This window comes from Sander vitreus, chromosome 9, assembly GCF_031162955.1.
Source record: "Sander vitreus isolate 19-12246 chromosome 9, sanVit1, whole genome shotgun sequence".
NCBI classification, from domain to species: Eukaryota; Metazoa; Chordata; class Actinopteri; order Perciformes; family Percidae; genus Sander; species Sander vitreus.
Window position 1 is genome coordinate 31,561,829 of NC_135863.1, and position 20,099 is coordinate 31,581,927.

At 43.2% G+C, this 20,099-nt stretch overlaps 1 protein-coding gene across 4 annotated transcripts in view; it reads left to right on the top strand.

Annotated features, from left to right (window-relative positions):
- The window catches only part of lnx1 (ligand of numb-protein X 1), a 47,345-nt gene that overhangs the window by 25,357 nt on the left and 1,889 nt on the right, over positions 1-20,099 (top strand). For 2 of the 4 annotated variants that reach the window (XM_078259716.1, XM_078259718.1), the window contains 8 exons: positions 4,363-4,616; positions 7,208-7,363; positions 9,491-9,699; positions 11,035-11,457; positions 15,238-15,372; positions 17,320-17,497; positions 18,554-18,800; positions 19,507-19,665. In XM_078259716.1, coding sequence (XP_078115842.1) covers positions 4,363-4,616; positions 7,208-7,363; positions 9,491-9,699; positions 11,035-11,457; positions 15,238-15,372; positions 17,320-17,497; positions 18,554-18,800; positions 19,507-19,665 — 1,761 coding nt within the window. The remainder of the gene's footprint in view (positions 1-4,362; positions 4,617-7,207; positions 7,364-9,490; positions 9,700-11,034; positions 11,458-15,237; positions 15,373-17,319; positions 17,498-18,553; positions 18,801-19,506; positions 19,666-20,099) is intronic. The other 2 variants (XM_078259717.1, XM_078259719.1) reach the window with 1 other exon arrangement.

Below are 20,099 nucleotides of genomic sequence, written 5' to 3' on the forward strand. Positions count from 1 at the left end.
TGTGCAGACTTAATTGGCCCGCTTACCTTGGCTCTAAAGCTCCAGGACCACCCTGGTGAGGGACACAAGGGGTTTCTGCCATGCTTCCCTGCCTTTAACCTCAGACAGCACAGACTGTGGCCTTTACATTCAAACTCAAGACATTAAAAACTCGAAGCAGCCGAGATATGACGAGCTTCTGAGGCAACTCTTGTCCCCTGGAGGAAGGAGATTTTAATTAACGGGAGACCTTTGATAAACCAGTGGCACATGAAACAACGTCTGGGCGCTGCAGTCTCAGAGACTGTGTTGTAATAGTCTCTATTTTTCTGGGACTCCAAAAAGGCTTCAACTTGTGTTGTTGTTCCCTGACAGCTCTAAATATATTTTTCTTTGTTTTTTATCCTTTGTGTCTGAGCTCTACAATCACAGTACGTGTTTTAGAAATGAACACCTCAATAGCTTCCTTGCTCAAATTCAATGTGTGGTGTGCATTCATTACAGTAATACTTGGACAGACATTTAGCTAAGGTTTGGGTGGTCTGTAAGATTTATGTAACTGAATGAACCTGTATTCAACGGTATTTGCCCATCTCCACTGACTGACTGTGGTTTTCCATTTTCCACTACCCATGCTCAAACAGGGGAATGCTGTCTAAGAGTCTTCAATTCCATATAGACAGCTTGGACCAGAAGTCCTATACAAGCCTAATCAAAGGTGTGTGTGTGTGTGTGTGTGTGTGTGTGTGTGTGTGTGTGTGTGTGTGTGTGTGTGTGTGTGTGTGTGTGTGTGTGTGTGTGTGTGTGTGTGTGTGTGTGTGTGTGTGTGTGTGTGTGTGTGACTGCGTGCTTGCGTGCAGGAAGCAAATGTTCAGTTAAGGGTTTACAGTCAATGCTGGAACATGCGACTTTGTGAGGGAGTGAAATCTATTTATATAGATGAAGATATTAAAACCAGCTGGGAGAAATTAGAGTGAAAACACATTGTGTCACCTTTAGCATGAGTAATAAACTCTTCCAAAGAGCTTTTTCTACTTCTTTTGTCAGTGTGTGCGTGCAGGCATTTTTTTTTTCCTATGATACGGGAACATTTCAGTCAAGGCTAAAGTGGTAGACTGACTAAAATTTCCACATCGGTAAATAATATTCCGTGTCCATGTTAGCTTGTAGATCTGATATATTTTCTCTGTTTAAGAATGACAAAAAAGGTGAAACAACTTTGCAAGTGCCCTGTCACCTCAAACATGAGGAAAATTGCACATTGCACCAAGTGTATGTGAACCTGCACATGTACACATTTTGTTTAAACTTCTGCCCACAGGAACTAATTTGGGGGACTTGAACATGTGATCAGCAATAGTGTTTTCAAGCTGCACCCAGCGTTAATTATTCTAATTGATATTGAGTGACACAAGGAAAAGCTTCTGCCCCGTCAAGACTGCAGCGCTGCCATCTCCTCTGCTGTTGATTAAAATATTGCTCTATTCAACCACTTCACTCAGTTAAGTGGTATGTTGCTGCACGGACATGCTTGATAGCAATCAATTGAACTAAAGGAATAGCTCACGATGGCACTGCCCACACACAGGTGCACAGACACACATGCAGTGCTATGTCACAGAGCTTTGAGTGAGATCAATAGGTACCTCAGCTTTGTGTAATGCTGTATCTACCTGGGAGTCTGACCCGTGGCTACAAGTGAGATATAGAACCCACTTCAGGATGAAATGATTTTCGCTGTGAGATATGGTCAGAGTGCATGACCCACTTTGACAGCTCTGTTATTGAGACAAAATGCTGCTTCTGGTTGATGTGGTGCTCCAAGTGGGCCAATGGCCTTTCTCGACTGCAAATAGCTCACCAGGATGTAATCTTATAGAGCTTAACATTTTGGTTTGAGTCTAAACCTTGTAGACTTACCACGAGTTATGAGATTGTGAAACAAAGGTTTATGCCCCTGTAGAAGCCACAAGTCTGTATGATATCAACTTTGTTTTAAGTAAAACATGTTTTAGTCGCAATGTTATGGAGAAGTAGCCTAGAAATCTAGCGGCAGCAAATGTAATTTGCAGCCAGGGTCGTCTAGCAACTCTCCGTTGGCTTGCGAGCTGGAAAAACCAAACTCTGGTCAGGCCAATCACATCGTGTATAGAGTCGGTGGGCGGGCTTAACATAATGACGGCAGAGTTGTGACGGTTCCGCGTGAATTCCCTGCTACTTGAAAACAAAGAAGATGGCTGCTGCTGCTGGCGACTCTGGAAGAGAGGAAGGAGTTCAGCTTTTCTTTGAGAAAAGAACAAAGAACGGCACTGAAGTCATTCTTAAAAAGGAAGATGTGTTCGGAGTTTTGCCGACCGGATACGGCAAAGGTTTAATCTATCAGCTAGCGTTGCTCTGGTTGGTTGTAGCGCTAGCCTATTGCGTGCAGAGAGAATTTGAAAGACAACCGTTTATCCCGCCCCTCGGATTGAGCCCATCTCAATCTTGATGTGGGTCTAGCTTGTCAGGCTAATGGAGAAGTACTACATTGCCCACAATCCTAAGCGTAACAGCGACTCTGATTGGTGGAGCTCGCTGTTACCATGGAAATGTTTACCGCACCCGTGAACAGCTATAGCGAGCTGCTACCATTGTCTCAGAATCAGAAAAGGATTTATTGCCAAGTAAGTAACAGTTAGTGGTTGGTACATACATAAACATATTAAACATAATTATGAAATAAACAATAATTACGGAAACAAATATACAAAATTAAAAAATTAAAAAAGAGGCTGAATGGTTTAGTGTATGATGTGCAAAAATGTTTAGGGATGTACAAAACGTTTATTTTAGTTTGATTTCTGTACAGTATTGTACCTTTGCCTTTTTTGCCATTTTCAAAATGTTCTTTTGTGGCAAATCAAATGTTTTATTGTCACGATTCATCTCGTAGCTGGTTGGTTCCAGGCTTAAAACTCTTTGTATAAGCATTTAATGAAACGTCAAAGGAGATATTGAATGGTGAAAATCACTTCCAGAACCAGAGCCATTCAAAAAGTGGGCAGTCACCGTTTAGCTCTATTTCTTTAGTCACTCTGCAATGATGGCCACCATTTTACCTTGCTTTTACTAAACCCCTCCTTTTTTGGCTTGATGTCCTCCATGTAAAGTCCACTGGTGCCCAGCCCATCTTACAGCACAGGAGAACGGATGCCGCTCCTCTTGTTTTTCTGAGCTACTGTTGAAGCAGTGCCTGGGTTTGATCCAGCTCATTAAAACCCAGTTAATGTTTGCGCTGATGGCTCCGCAGAGACAGCCAGAAGAGACGAGCCAGTGTTATTCCTGCCTCTGATGAAGCGTCAGCTCAAAGCCTTTATGACTTACAGATGGGAGGAGAATTCTTCAACAATACGATACCCTTCTCTGTAGGGACATATTTAATTCATACACAAACATTCCCAATTTAATATTGTCAGTGTGAAAAGAGAGAGAGAGAGAGAGAGAGAGAGAGAGATAGAGGCTGAAAATGTGTTGTGGTTGTGGTGTTTTTGACATCTGGAACTTAGGAATTAGATTTGTTTTTGAGAAAAACATTCAGACGATCTCGGTTTTATATTCAAACATTGTGTCAGTTGCTGCACCCTCCCTCCTGTCTAGTGGGTGTTTTCTTACATTTGTATACAATCATCAGTCAGTGATGCTCCCACTCAAAGCCACAGAGAAAATCCATCCTACATGTGATTATTACCAATACTGGCACAAATGAAAGTGTGCAAGCAACAGAAATGAGTATTTCTTTTTCTTTATGAGAGTAAACGTGAAATATGCTCAGAGAGGTGCTGCATAAATTCTGAGTGAGAGCACCAGGGAATATATTCAGCTACATTTGTTGTTATTGTACAGGCTGTGTGGATCTTTGTGTGAGGCAGTCCCAAAGCAGAAGATAGAGGTCAGCGTGCAGACAAAGCCTCAGGCTGGAGGAGATCTCCTCAGATTCTCATCTTCAGCTTGAGAATGTGACCTTTTCAGTTTTTATTAAATATATTTTTGGGTTGTTTTGTTTACCATTAATGGATGGGACAGCCAAAGATAGAAAAGAGGGAGAGAGAGGGGGATGACATGCAGCAAAGGGCCCAGGGCGGAATCTAACTTGGGACGCTGTGGCAAGGACCGAGCCCCAGCACATGGGGTGCACGCTCAACCAGGCGAGCCACCAGGACACCCCGTAACATGTATTTGTTGACTGTTAAAAGTGATGCTCTCAATGCTAATCGACACAAAAGAATCAGAGTATCATGTGTCAGATCATCAATGTCATCATTTCATCAACATGTCCCGTATTAAATGCACCATGCCGACTGTGTGATCTGAGTTCGAGACTGACCTTTTGACCCCTGTGTGCAGGTGTAAAGGGGCCTCTCACTATGGGCTCTCAGCAGACAGGAAGCGACGCTCGCAGGAGGGCGAATGCACCGACAGCACATCAGAACTCACCATCGCCACGCTGCCCAATGACGGCCCCGCCTCGGCCGCCGTGGCGCTCCTGTCAGACGAGCCCGGTCTGGTCAACCCCGCCTTCGACCCCAGCATGGAGGACAACAGTCAGTCAGGCAGCACGACCAGCCTGGCCGCCCGCAGCAGCTCCAAGAAGAGTGAGTGTGAGTGGGCGAATGGATGTTTGTCTGTGGTCCTGTTCAGTCCCGCGTGACGTTACCCCGTAGTTATCTGATGCCAGTGAGAGAGCTAGAGGGAGTGTGTGTTTGCCAAAGTGACGGATTGAAAATCAATAGACAGTCAAGAGTTTTCTAGTCACAGTTACATAGTCACCCAGTAAAAAAAAACAGATGCCAGTGATCTATGTTCAAGCATACTTTTACACCTGCAGACTTATAACGTATAACACAGGCGCTTATTCAATCTCCAAATACAGTCTTTGTTCTTTCTAATGGTCTCTGATAGAAATCCTATTAACCAATTAGCTCTACTGCCTTGTGTTTTTTTTCCACCAATCCATAAAATCTCTCTTTGTGGAGAAAAGTAGATAAACACAGAGAGAGAAAGTCACTGAGAGGGCAGGTACATTATGCAGTCGAGAAGAAATGGAAGGAGAGGGAGGTTAAATATAGCCCGATGTAAGTGTGTGTTATTGCCCAATGATGTGATCAGCTCTCTCCCTCCAGTTCTCCCACCTCTGAAACCAGGAAGCAGTCACGAGTGTTCCCCTCTGCCCCTCCATCCATCTGCCCCCCCTCCCCCTAATGTGAGTGTACATGCAGTGGGGACACCAAATGACGCTGCACCAGCACTTTAGGTCCGGCCGGCTGAGCGCCCACAACCACCACAAGCGCCACTACTGCTGAACAAGCTGACAGCTCCAGAAGCGGCTGGCGCTTTTAAAGAATAATGTGGCTGTCAGGAGCTCTCGCATCTCCCAGAGCCCGCAGAGGGAGGGAGGGGCGCTGCAGAGGCATGCTGCCCCGTGCTCGGTGCAGCCAGGCTGGGCTGCTGCCTCTCCTCTGCAGCCTCCTGTAGCCTGTCAGTCTTTTTTTAAAAGAAAGCAAAGTACAAGACAACTGTCTCACTGGGAGGGTCTCTTTTAGATTCATTCAATAGAATGTGTTACATCACTGCTGTAGTTACACAACCATGCAACTATACTCAGCACGGATTGGCTTAATGAATTAAAGAGCCACTGGTTAAAAGCAACTCCTTCATCCACAAAAAAGATACATTATTTGAGCTTGTTGAAAAAAAATAAACCTCGGAAGAAAAGGATGGACTAGAGGCAAAAACGCATAGTGCCCTCATTTCTTTCAGTGCAGTTTCGCAATATAGAGGGTAGGTACAGAAGGCTGTCTGGCAAAAAAGTTGAACCTGGCTCAACTTTTGCCTTATAGGTGCATCGTGTTTTCTTGTGAACAAAGTTATGTTTACATCCAGTTTGCTTCTCACCAAAACATCCTTAAGGTCCAACAGATGCTGATTTCTTTCATCGTTTTCTTAGCCGATTTGTTTAATATTTCAAATCCTGCATTGTTTACATTCATGTGTAGGGATGCACCAATCAAATACACTGGATGGGTATCGGCGTAGATACTGACCTTATGAAGCTTACCGGGTATCGGCCATGACATGACAAATCCACATTAAATGCAGTTTCTTTGTCAGTGTCAGGATTACAGTTACAGTTAAACCAATTAAGTCACAGCAACCGCTGACTCAAATGACCTTACATAAAATGAGTTCACTGAGAGCACTGGTATTGGATCGGTGCTCGGTATCAGGAGATACTCTGAATGTAGATATCGGAATCGGCTAGTGAGTTTCAGATCATTGTTTAGCTGTCCGTCTCACAACCTAATTGTTTTGGTTCACTCTCACCGCTCACGGCAAAACAGCTCTCAAAACCTACAGTACACTACCTGCTCTACAGCAAACAACAGACGGAACATTTAGCAACTACCTGATGAACATACACACATACACATTTAGCAGCTAAAAAGCCAGTTACTGTATTTCCTTCAGGAGTTGGCAGAGACCAAAAATGAACTAAAAGAACATGAAAATTGGACTTAAATTCATCAGGTGGCCAGAAACATGACTCCAAATGAATTATAATGTTGCTCCGTAACTGCTGGACCTGTAAATACGTAACTTTTGCTAACAAGTTTGCCATATCAACTTAAAAGGTATATGTCCATGTTGTGTTTATAACTTGTTTCTGCTGCTCCCAAGTGGCCAAAAAAATCAGTTATTGCAGGTTTAGTGTTTCTGTGCTGGCGGTCTTTTCTGCCTCTGTGGGTGCATTGCTATTGCGTTACAGCCACCAAATGTCAATCAGCAGAACTGCTTGAAACTGGTGGCAGGAATGTGTAACTCGTCGCACATGTGTGTCCTTGTGTATGATACAAAACATAACAGAGACCCACTCTGGTAAGAACATTGCTGGTGCCACTAGTACTCAAAAGGGTACTTTTAATACAATGCAAATTCATTGGCCAATCAAATAATTCAGGAACAGCGCATACTTCTACTGTTTATCTCACTATCATCAAGATAAAGGGGGAAATGATTGCTGAAAACTTACCACATCTGCTTTCATAACACCCTAACACAGAAACCCAGATCTCATTTACTAAGCCAGGAGGAGGCCGAACAGCTTTGAGGAGGCAGATTCAGACATGTCCAGGCATGTTGAGTGTGAGGCAATCTATAAAGGGCCTCTCTTTCTCCCCTGTGTTTTTTGCAGTCCGAAATTTTGACCGTTCCTCAGTGAGGAGCCGTTCCTTCAGGAGGTTGAACCGGGCATTCAGTGTCCTACGGAGGACAAAGAGTGGCAACGCAGTGAGCAACGAGACGTCTGAGGAGAGAGACAATGCCAGGAATTCCAATGTGCCACAGGAAGGTATGGATCAGACCTGCCTGCATCTCTTCTCCTGCCTTTGTAGCTTTAACGTGGATAGTTTTGTGCTTGCATTGTGCATTTTTGTGTTGTTTCTTGAAGTCACTGCTGCATTTGCACTTCATGATTCCCTAAAGAGGCTTCCAGAGAGAGTGCTCAAAGTGTGTGTGTGTGTGTGTGTGTGTGTGTGTGTGTGTGTGTGTGTGTGTGTGTGTGTGTGTGTGTGTGTGTGTGTGTGTGCGTGCGTGTGTTTCCAAATGTGTGCATTTGCGATGTTCCCTCAGCTGTACGGGGAGGGCTGGGAGCCCACAGTGTAACAGTAGCATATGTTTCTTTAATAATTCAGATGCAGATTGCGTAAGTCCACTGGTGCATCACTAGAGACGGATCAGAAGGGAGAGCGGTAGCCTGAGGCACTTTAGACATAGATGGGATACGGGAGGTCACTGGAGACAAAGCTGATGCCCTTTTCTTCTCTGTCCCCAGTTCTTCTCCTTCTTCATCTCCTTCTCCACTCACCCTGTATCCCATCTTCCTCTCCTCCTCCCTCCAACACAGCCAGGGTCAACAGGTTTGCACCAACTTGATGGAGTAGTCCCCATGGAGCGCAGTGCTCTTGACACATATTAAATGTAATATCCACAGCCCGACCCCCATGATAGTAAAGTTAAGGAAATATAGTCAACCATAAGAGAGTATAATGTTGTGTAGCGTAGTTGTGTAGAGCAGCAGCGTGACGGGAAGAGGACAAGGAATGTGGTATTGCGTAAGAATGAAGGATGGCGAACGATCAGGGACTAGATTATTCTCTGAGGCCGTCACTGAGGAGTCTGAGAGGATAGATTAAATATTCATTGCCTGCCGCTGGAGAGACAAAGATAGACGTTGAGGACGGAACGTTAAAGTAGAGATAGATTCATACAGATTAAATGGAGGGGAAGAGCGGATACAGAAAAAGAGTGGAGGAAAGGAGGAAAGGAAACAAATAAAGGCATAGTAATGTCCACATGGATGGAGAAGTGGATGAAAACAAAAGAGAAAATAATGAGATGAAGAAAGATAGAGGGTGAAAGGGTGTGTGAAGGAGAGGATGAAGGGTTACATAATGGCTGCAGGTCTCTGTTTTAATGTGGTCTCCACCCCAGAAGCAATCTGCTGCGATAAAGACAAAATATTGACTTTGGAATGGAGAAAGTGCAGCGTGAGTAGAACGAACGACTGAGTCTACGGAGCACCAGACACAGAGGAAGACAGCTGACTGAGGAATAGGGAGAGAGACACATTCTTCATAACCAGAGAAAATACATCTTCTCTGTCATTTATTGGCCAAGGCTGTTGGTCAAAGTAGTCACAGAAAGATCTCCACCCACCTCCACACAGTCCAGTTTAGGATGTGTCATTCTGCTGCTTAGTGGAATTCACCACTGGGCATGAGGGGAGGGGGGCTTGCACAATTTAATGAGATACAACTAGCAGAGGAGTACACATTTCTCAGAAATCTGAAGGTGTATAATGAGGTTTGTATGCTTATAAACCACATTATTTGGTTGTGTAACATACTGCATTTATTGTTATGGCAGACTCCTGTGTATTGGTTCTCTTTGGTTTATGTGAAAACAGCAAAGAATCTGCTACAAATGCCAATTTGAATTCTTGGGAGTTATACTTTTGTGTGTACCTCACAAGAAAAACGAGAAGATATATTGCCTTTTTTTGATCAACATTTTCACTGCAATGGTTGGAATATTGCACGTATTATAACTGTACTTGCATCCCCGCCCAAGTAATAAACCTTGCGGAAATTTGAAATTGAGGGTTTTCCCAAGCATACTCGCTACAGATGTATGTGACTAATGATACAAACATTGAGCAGGATAATCAGCCAAGTCAATTTTTCCCTCTTGGCTTGTACAAGTTTGTTTTAGTAACCTGAGGGAGTAGAGACAGCTGGTTCCACTGCAGAATCGCTCTACCACGGTCTACAACTCTTTCTCCCCCAACGTGTCTCTCTTTCTCCCACTTCCTCCACTGTTACATTTGGCTGTTTGTCACATTTGATTTTGCTTGTCGTTGTACAGTCAAATTCAGGACTAAACTCAGCCTTTCTTGTCTCCGCACGTTCTCCCTTAGTGCTGGCTCTTCCTCAGCTGCATCACCTGATCCCTGACGGCGAACTTACCAGTATTAAGATCACGAGAATGGTTCCCACAGACCCGCTGGCCATCAGCATCGTCGGCGGCAATGAGACCCCCTTGGTCCGCATCCTCATCCAGGACATCTACAGAGAAGGTGTCATTGCCCGGGATGGACGCCTGCTTCCTGGGGACATGATCCTGAAGGTAGCACAGTCATCACTATTTGCACAAATCACTAGGAAGCAATCAAAGTCCCATTTTAAAACTGCATCCATGTTCTTGTCTTAAACATAAAGTATGCATATACAAATACAAATGACATAATATCAAGGTAAAAAAAAAAGGAAAATAATAATTTAAACAAAAATAAATGAATAAAAAATGAAAAGGTGACAGACTTCATTGAAAATGGTGACAGCAAGTGTTCTCAATTAAATAGTTCTGAGTAGATATTAGGGTAACACTTGACAATAAGGTACACAAAACAGTAGGTAGTTAATGATTAATGAATGAGGAAGGAATGGTTAGTTAATGACTAGTTACTGATTGTGATTCAAGCACTAATGATTAGTTACTGGTAAACAGACTGGTAGTTAAATGAATGATTAACGGATGAGAAACTACTGGTTAGTTAATGCTTAGTTACTGATAAACAGACAAAAAGACTGTGTGTGTGTTACTGTATTAATGAATCATTAGGAAATCTGTTCATGGGATTTATACGAATACAAAGAATAGAGACGTGTTACAGGATGATTCTCATAATATATTTTAATAATGATATTCACAAAACATTTACAAACAAGGTATATTCTGTAGCTTTGTCATTGTTGAAGTCTTAAAAGCAATTGTATGCTGTGTATGTGTGTCTTTAACCGTCCCGTTATTCCCGCGGGTCACGGAAGCGTAAGCCCACCCACGAGCTTTTCGTTAACCTAACTGCGTCAAAAGGGACGCCAATAGTCCCGACCAAGGGCATTTAGCTAAATCGCGTTATATGATGCTAAAGGAGACTTTTAGTGTCAATAACAACGACAAAAGCACCTGACCAAGCGTCCATATTTTACGAGATGGGAGTGAGAATGTGTTGGTACATGCAAATAAAGTGATGCATCACCAAAAAAAAACGTTCCTCATTCATTTCTCATTGGTTCCTCATTAACTACCTACTTTTCTGTGTACCTCATTGTAAAGTGTTACCGATATTAGTTATTGAAATGTCTTGCTTATTTGTAACAAATTGAAGAGACTCAAAGTACATATCGACTTCAATTAAAAACATTTTCAAACATGGGACTGATTTAGAGCATTTAGCTTCCTGAATATGGAACTTTTACCTAATAAAATAAAAAGATTTACAATATTACATAAGTTCCTATCTTTACATTCGAAGTAGGTGATAACATTTTTCCCTTCAACTGTTATTGCATGTGTTGTTTTAGATACTATGTCATTTTTTAAAGTCTTTCCAGAATGCAATACAGAAATGAACAACCATAAAAGAAGATGAGTTAATCTGCATCCCTGTTGCCCTCTCAGGTAAACGGCATTGACATCAGCAACGTACCCCACTGCTATGCCGTGGCAACACTCAAACAGCCCTGCCAGCTCCTCCGCCTAACCGTGCTCAGAGAACAGCGTTATCGCTACCACTCACACAGCCACCCACACGGCCACGGGCACGGCCATGATGTCGCCGGGGGCCACCCGTCTCATGGCTTACCCCACCATCCTATGAGGGATGATAGCATCCATGTGGTCCTGAATAAATCCACTCCAGATGAGCAGCTGGGCATTAAGCTAGTGAGGCGGCCGGAGGAGCACGGCGTCTTCGTTTTCCACCTGCTGGAGGGCGGCCTGGCAGCACGCGACGGACAGCTGTGCGTCGGCGACCGCGTGCTAGCCATCAACGGGCACGATCTACGTTACGGAGCACCGGAACACGCTGCTCTGCTCATCCAGGTCAGTGAGTCAGCAATATATATCGATTCATGTGTGTATGGTGATTCTTTTCTGTGACGATTTTAAAAAAAAATTTCAAATTCTTTTCCCCAGATCGATACTTTTTATTTATTTTTTTAACCAATGATTCACCTGAATATTTTCTGTTTACGTGGTACCGCCGACGGCGACTACATCATATCCGGTTTTTTTCAGCAAAACAGAGTGAAAGCTGAAAATGCAGAAAATCCATGTTATGTACTTCTTTACAGATGACATGAATGTCAGACTGACTGACTGACATGTGTGTGATGTGCATTCTTTTTATAAAACTATTTGTTTTTAGAAATGCCTCATGATATATTGTCTCTAGAAGTTTATTATTTAACTTTCGTTTTTTTTTTAAAGAAGAAAAAATAAAATCACAATACTCAATACTATCAAATCACGGTCCAAATTAAATCGGCACCCATGTATCGTGAAAGAAACAAATTGGGACAAAAGCATATGGTCCCAGCCCTAGTCAGCAGGTCCTCCTTTAAACAAATCGATTCTAGCATCTCGTAGCATTTTACAAAAGTTCATAGTTGCGACAGTCAAATTAGTCCACATGTTGTTCCAGACCATAAATAACTGTTCTGTTCTTACCCGGGTCCCTGAGGTACTAAAGATAATTGTGGTGATTCAGGCTAATTGTGTTGTGCTGTGCTGTTGTGTCTGCACTCAGTGCAGTTAATAGTATTTAATAGTGGTGATTCCCTAATGCAGTGGTTCCCAACCTTTTTTCTTTGGCGCCCCCCCTACTTATGTCTAAGAAAAGCTGAGCCCCCCCTCCGAAACAGAAGTTGAGGTAACTCTCGAGATAGAGCCTTACTTTCTTTTTTGATACAGAGCAGTTATCAGCACTTTTACGTTTCTCCACCATGTTTCATTCATAAAATAGTGATGCTGTGACGGCAGGACAAACGAGGATGATAGCAGCTAGCAGCTGACCTGATGACAGCAAGGTCCCAGGTTAAGAGGTCCCGGGGGGTTGGCCTACTAGGAGCCTGCCTACAATTTTAAGGGAGAACAAAAATATATAGTTTTTATACAGACTTTTTTTATACATTATATATTCTAGTGTATTATCATAATTTGTTTAACATGTGCAAATATTTATTTTTTACCTCAACCTCAAACCAGATAAAGACTTGCGCACCCCCTGTGATCTTTGCTCCCCCCCTGAGGGGTCCCCGGACCCCAGGTTGGGAACCACTGCCCTAATGGACCGGGCCATGCGGCTGCCTCTGGTTGATGCCAGTCAATGGTGGTGTGTTTTTGTAGTTAATCGTGGTTAATTGCTGTGTGTTTGCGGCTGACTGTGCAGGGTCTCTGCGCCCGGAGTTCCTGTCTGAGCAGTCAGACTGGCCTCTTCTGGGTCTCTGTGGAGCCAACATGGCCTCTCAGAGCAGCCATTTTCTGTCAGAGATTACCAACTGGCAGGGAAGAAATTAAATTAGTCCAGTTAAGGCAATAATGGGCTGGACTGGCTACTCCAGGAGTCAGCTCTGTCTACAGAAACCAGGGGGAATCTCAGAGGAATTACAGAGTGGGGGAGAGGGAAGCAGCCAGCCTGTCTGTGTGACTTTTGGACCACTTGCATGTGAAGGAGTGTGGCTGGATTGGCAGTTCAGTAGTAGGAGTCACAGAGAGAGAGACTTAAATAGGTTACATGGGTGGCAGCTATATTTAAAATACTGTATGAATGATCATGGTTTTCCTGTGGATTTCTCCTTAACTAGCTAGATCACCCAGAAAAACCTTTTAAATGTAATAATTCAATGCAGTTTGCATCTTGTATGAAAACCCATTTTGTAAAGTGAATGGACCAACAACAATTATTTTATGACCAGTTTTAAAGGAATAGTTCAACATTTTGGGGAATATGCTTATTTGTTTTTTGGTAAAGAGTAGATTGACACCAGTCTCATATATGTCCGTTAAATATGAGGCTACAGCCAGCAGCTGGTTAGTTTAGCTTAGCATACAGACTGAAAACAGGTGGAAACAGCTAGCCTGGCTCTATTTGAAGTTAAAATCCACCTACCAGCACCTCTAAAGGCCACTATTGAACCAGTTATATCTTGTTTTTTTAATCTATACAAAAACCCCAAAACAACAATTCACGTTTTAAGGGTTAAAACGTGCAAACTATTTCTTAGCGGCGACCATTAACTTTCTGGAGTCTCCGCTGGTTGCCTAACAGCTTACTCATTGACGTTTTTTACACTAAGGTTTTTCTAGGGATTAAACTAACAAAATTTAGCGTGTTATGTAAAGGCTAGCTGTTTCACCATTTCCAATCTTTGTGCTAAGCTAACCGGCTGTTAGCTGTAGCCTTAAATTTGACAGGCATACATAAGAGCGGTATCAATCTTCTTAGTCTCGCATTGCCAGATAATAATCCAGAAGGTCTGGTGAGTCCACACAGCATTATTGGGATGGGGAAAACAACGTTCTGTGGTTTATTGGCATTTCTTTAAACCAATCAACATCTTCTTGGGCGGTGCTAAGCGCCGGACGGAGCAACGGTGCCTCTGCAAAATAGCCTCAAGAAGGAACTTGTTTCGGTGGAACATGTGTACGTTCAAAAGTAGTTTTAGTCGTGCAACAGAAAACTCAGATTGGACAGATAGTCTAGCTAGCTGTCTGGATTTACCCTGCAGAGATCTGAGGAGCAGTTAACCATAGTCCTCACAAATCCACCGGAGGTTAGAATGCCAACACAAAGAAAGAGGAAGGTGACGGACATCTGGCCGAAAAGAGTGAAATCCGGCGGAATTTCCGGCAGCAGCAGAGCAATCCCGGAAGTGGAACGTCGTGGATATAGACTACAATCTTCTCAATCTTGCTTTTAAAAACATGTCTGTTGTAACTCATGTCCTAACTCTGCCAGGGTTTCCCGCAGCACTTTGCAGTTAAGGCGGCCGCCTTAACAACACACACATGGCGCCTTAACTAAGTCTTCAAAAAAAAGGTCCTGTTTGAGTGGCTGTAATGTACTGTTGCATCAACACAGTCTGTAGGAAACAAGGTAACGGCGAGTTGTCAAGATACCACCAATCACAACGGAAAGAGCATTTGCTGGCGGTGACTGTAACTGTCGTTTATTCAAATTTAAAGGGATAAATCGCCATTTCACCGTTGCGACGGGGTGAGTGGACTTACCGGAGTGTTGGCATATGGCAGGCAGAGAGCATTTATATATGTATCTCTGTCCTGTTCTTCACATCAGTGAGGCTTTCTTCTCTTGTTTCAACGAAGTGACTGGAACTATCCATCGCCTCTCGCGCGTGGATTCTCAACGTCCCGGCTGCTGCCCGGTCTTTGAGACACAGTTTGTTTTAATCACTACATGCAGTTCACAACACACGGTTAGTTAGCGTAGTTAACACTACACACAGTGAAATGATGTGTCCTGCTTTTATTTCACACATACTATCTGCTTGAGTGAGGGAAGCTATGGGCTGAGCTCTGTTATCTCACAGCTGTTTGTTTTGGAGAGCGTGTCACGGAGGAAATGGGAGCAATGCGAGTAAAACTGTTATAGCACTTGAGCTTAACATTGCACATTGCAACTGTTATTTTAAAAAGCTGGTTATTTATTAATTATATATTATTATTTAAATTTAATATTAAGTGTAGTGTGTAGTACCGTATACCTCCCCCTCCCCTTCCCCGGTCAGATGGCAAGCCTACCACCTTAACTAACACATTTTCTGCGGGAAACCCGGTCTGCTGTCTCTAAATGTTCTCCAGGCAAGCGAGGAGGGTGTCCACTTCATCGTGTCTCGTCAGATCTGCCTGCCAGCCCCAGACATCTTACAAGAAGCTCCGTGGGGCATGGACGGACCCCCACCATATTCCCCTGTGGATATAGAGCAAACACTGCTGGTGAGCAGCGCATACAGACACATACACATGAGACGAGAACGGTAGCAATACACAGACAGGAGCTTTGTTCCTCTGTCTCCACTCCATCCGTGATAAATACTCCCTTTCAGGTGCAAATGATCCATGAAGGTGTTGTTCTCCCATCAAAGCTGAGCATGTCATTCAAGCAGTACTGCGGCCAGTCTTCCTCTGAGAGAATTGTTGCATCCATATTAGCAATCTTTTTTTCCACCACACAGAAAACACCCCACAGGATAAAGAGTATCTTCCACCATCCTTCCCTGAAAGACTTTCCCAGTTTCTTATTGAAACTGGTGTGTTCTAATAATAATCTTTAGAATCACTGTTTCAAGCTGAAATGTTTAATTTAAAATGTGTTTTAAAAGCAGGCATAGAGAAAGGCTACTGTAGATCACTGTCCATAAAAATACATTGCTTCTCCCATCAAAAAACTACATTTTTGCAGTGCCTGAATTGGAACAAAAAAGGTGCTAGTACCCTACTTAGTACTGGTAAGTACTGGCCAATTTCAGGCTCTGCATTTTGGGACAAATATCCTTTAAAATAGTATACATATTTCTCTCATCATCAGTTATGACGCTACAGCCATGGGCCAGTTAGCTTAGCTCAGCATAAAGACTAGACTGTTGGAAACAGCTAGCTTGGCTCTGTTGAAAGGTAACCAAATCCTACCGGCACCTATAAAGCTCACTAAATAACATGTTAATTAAAAGTCAGTTTGCCCGGACAAGACAACACTTGTCATCTACACGTTGGTTTTTGTACAATATAAACAGGCTAGCTGTTTCCCTCTTACAGTTTTCATGCTAGGCTAAGCTAACCGGCGGTAGCTTCATATTTACCATTTAGTCATGAGAGGTATCAATCTTCTCTCCTAACTCTTAGCAAGAAAGAAAAGAAGTATATATCTCAATATGTCTCATTTATCCTTTAAAAATAGCAGAAATTAAGAGGTTACTACTGACTTAATTACTTTTTTGGTGGGGAGAATGCCATGTCAGAAAAAAAGAGTCTCTACCACTATTGAAAGTCCCCATTTTGGAAAATGTGCTGTCTGATAGTGTACTTATTTACACAAAAGCACACCAAGCAGTAGTGTATAGTACACCACTTACACAGTGTATAGGGTAAGTGTTCACACAGCCATAGTCAGTGGCGTGCCCCGGGGTCATTCACATAGTGATCTCCTCCTGTGAGCGCAGCAGAAATGTGTGAATGCAGCACATGAGCAAAGCAGCACAAGCTACATCCCATCAACCTCAATGTGTCGGTGTGTTATTCATTACTACTCTACGCTCCCTCGCTCTCCCCGTCTGACACTCAGACTCACTCGTCTTAAATAAAATCTCAGTCACTTTATCCCACACGCAGCCTCGTTCACCAAAACGCACATCACTACGTCTATGAATAAATCAGTTTGCTCCATATATCGAGCATGAACACAAAATGAAGAGGCGCTTGAGCTGCCTGACACTCCGTCCTAATAGCCACCATATATTATACCTCACCAGTTATGCTAATAAGGGTCATTCATTAATTAGCAGCTATGTCTATGTCATTTGGACTCTTGTTCCCATAGCATAGCATGGGCGGAATTCATATGAATTCTCCTATCGCAAGTCCCAGAGAAAACAGCCCTTTATTAATATGCAAATGTGCGGCTCCAAAGTCTAATTAGATGATACTGTCTATAGAAGGTGCCCTTGGTGTTACAATTAAGTTCATATCATGTTTGGTCTTGAGTTGCTGTGTTTATAAGAATGTGGTTACACAAAGAAAGAAGCCAAGCAATTCTGAATGTCCTGCATGTTTTTAGATCAACTCCCATGGCAGTACATGGTATAAGGGCAAAAAATACCAGCCCTATTGCTTTTAAATGTCCATTATTCACTTTCTCCTTCATTGCAAATTCTTTCTCTCTCTAAGGACTCTTGTCAGAAGCCTGCATGCTATGAGAAGACAGTTACTCTGACTAAGGAGCCGTATGACTCCCTGGGTATGACGGTGGCGGGCGGCATGTCCAGCCGAGGGTGGGACCTCCCTATTTACGTCACTAACGTGGACTCTGATGGAGTGGTGGGACAGGAGGGTTCCATCCGCAAAGGTAACTGCCAATAAAACGCCTTGATGTCTCTTTCCAATACTTACCTGCACACTCAATCTTAGAATTATCAGAATATTAACACACATCTTTATTACAAGGATTGTGATGTTTGCCGCTTTTGTGCAAATAATTACTCATTTCGCGGATGGAGTATTTGTTTTCGTGAGGTTGTAGTCTACTGTTGTGCGAAGCTCCGGAGCTCACATTATGGCTGGTCATGGATTTGGCTTTTGTGATGAACACTTTGTATATAACAGAACGCAGTGATTGATGAACACTTAAGATTCATGTTTCATTACCGAGTGTATTCATCCAGCAGACAAAACTCAGCGATGCTTCTGTGGTTCACTGCTTCGCAAATTGGCTCTAAAGACAAACAAACATTAGCATAGCAGTGCTCAGGACTCATTGTGTTCCAGAGGAGTATATGTGGAGTGCTCAATTATTTTGTTGCCTGAAATCAGTCAGCTCTGAAATAGAGCAAAAAACATGAAGCGGCACATAAATAACTGGATGTTGCAGCTGCAGTGTTGATATAAAAAATGAAAAATATAATGCAGTTGGAGGCAGGGGAGAGATTTAAGCCACAACTGCTGATTGCAGCATATCCAACTTAAAAAATATAGACTTTATAAAAACAGAAGCAAATTGGGTCTGATTGTCCTGTGCGTGGTTCAAGGAGCACATTCATATTGGACCTCGCAGTAGCAGGTGGGGTTATGAAACATGCTTGTGTATTGTAATACACAAGACTATTCATTTGCATATCCGCGCAGGGCAAGCGTGTCCTTTCGAGTTGCTCACTAGCAGTCTGGACCGCGCCGTCTGTTTTTCTTTGCACCACTTTCATCGCTAGGAGGCTTTTTTTTTAAAGCACAGGTGGCATTCGGTTTCCATCCCTTTGTGTTGTAGCAGGAAGGTTGTTGAATATTAAAGAGGCAGATGATGAGTCCCCTGCCCTGTGAGGGCTTTTGAAAAAAAAAAAAAAAGCATTTATCAGGGCCGAAACCCTGGGCAGAGGATGAGCTGTGCTGTCCCCCCCCCCCCCCCCTGCAGGTGACATCTTGTTGAACGTGAACGGGGTGAACTTGACGGGGGTGACGCGAGGCGAAGCCGTGGCCAACTTGAAGAACACCTCGTCTCCTGTCGTGCTCAAGGTCTTGGAGATGCGTCCTCCGGAGGAAAGCCTGCAAGAGTGCACAATGCCGCCCTGTCTCACGCCCTCACCCACAGACAGCATCAAGAGCCCAGTGCCCAATGACGATTACTCACCCCTGTGGGTGTCATGGCTGCAGCTACCCAGGTGAGCACCTACCCTTTGTGTCTCTGTTTCCACTGCATACACAATTTTTTTTTCTACTTGTATCCACTCATTTTTTCAGGAGCCCGGTATAATTTCCACCTCCCCACACTGGTCTTATTGACCTCTGCCAGCTGGTGCCACCTGACATTTTGACAGAGCCAGCTGGGGAGAGAATACTCATTATACTTTCAAACTAACTTTTCATCTTAAATATTCACCTATTATTATTATCATATCAGTGAAACTTTCCATCAGATTGAAACATATGAATTTCTATCTTAGTTAAATATGTTGTCAGGAAAACAGCGGCACGCTGACAGCAATAAACAACTGCTGCTCCCGCTTAAAGTGATATAGAAATATGTTTCTTCTCAAACAGTGAACTGATTACGAGTCATAAAAAACAAGTTCTGAGTCACCAGGGGATTGTAGTCTAGTCCGGCGGTGCAGCTAAAAGGATTTGAATGTCATTTCCACTAGCTTTGTGGGACTGATATAGAAGTCCAACTATTCTCACTTATTTTTAATTATATTTCCTGGGAGGAAAGTCACACCTTCTTTCAAAGAGCAGCCAGGTCTTCTGAACGGGGCCGGTTTCAGCAATCTAGCTACTGGGCACACACTCAGCAAGGATATACAGTTTATATCATTTAAAGATGCAGTTGAGAGATTAGTGTTTTTAATCTCTCTCTCTTGGCTCATGCAGGCATCTCTACTGCTGCAAAGACATTGTCTTGCGGCGGAGCACTTCGGGCAGCCTGGGCTTCAGTATCGTGGGCGGTCAGGAAGAGGTCAACTGCAATCAATCCTTTTTTATCCGCTCCATCGTGGAGGGGACGCCGGCCTACAACGATGGCAGGATAAGGTGTGTATATCACTTTTTATTGCTTATGAGCAAAATGGTTTAGACCAGCTTCAACACAAACTGTGTTTGCAAAAAGATGGTACTATAATATCCATTTTTAGATGTATATCTACATGTGTTTCCATCCACTTGTTTAATGCGCATTTTCAATTTGCGCATAAAGAAACCTGAGTGGAAACGCCGTAATTTCAAAATGTTGCAAAAGAAAGTGGGTAACACTTTCTATCAAGCCTGTCTCTATAATGCATTATAAACACATTTACAATGTGTTACAGTATAATCTCCTTATAGCGCTGTATAAGTATAGTTATAAGCACTCATAAACAGTGACGGACTGGCCATCTGGAATTTGGGCTAATGCCAGAAGGGCCGCCCCCCTATGGACCCCTACGGGCAACTACTGATAATTTGTCTGTGGTTCATTTTGATAAGTT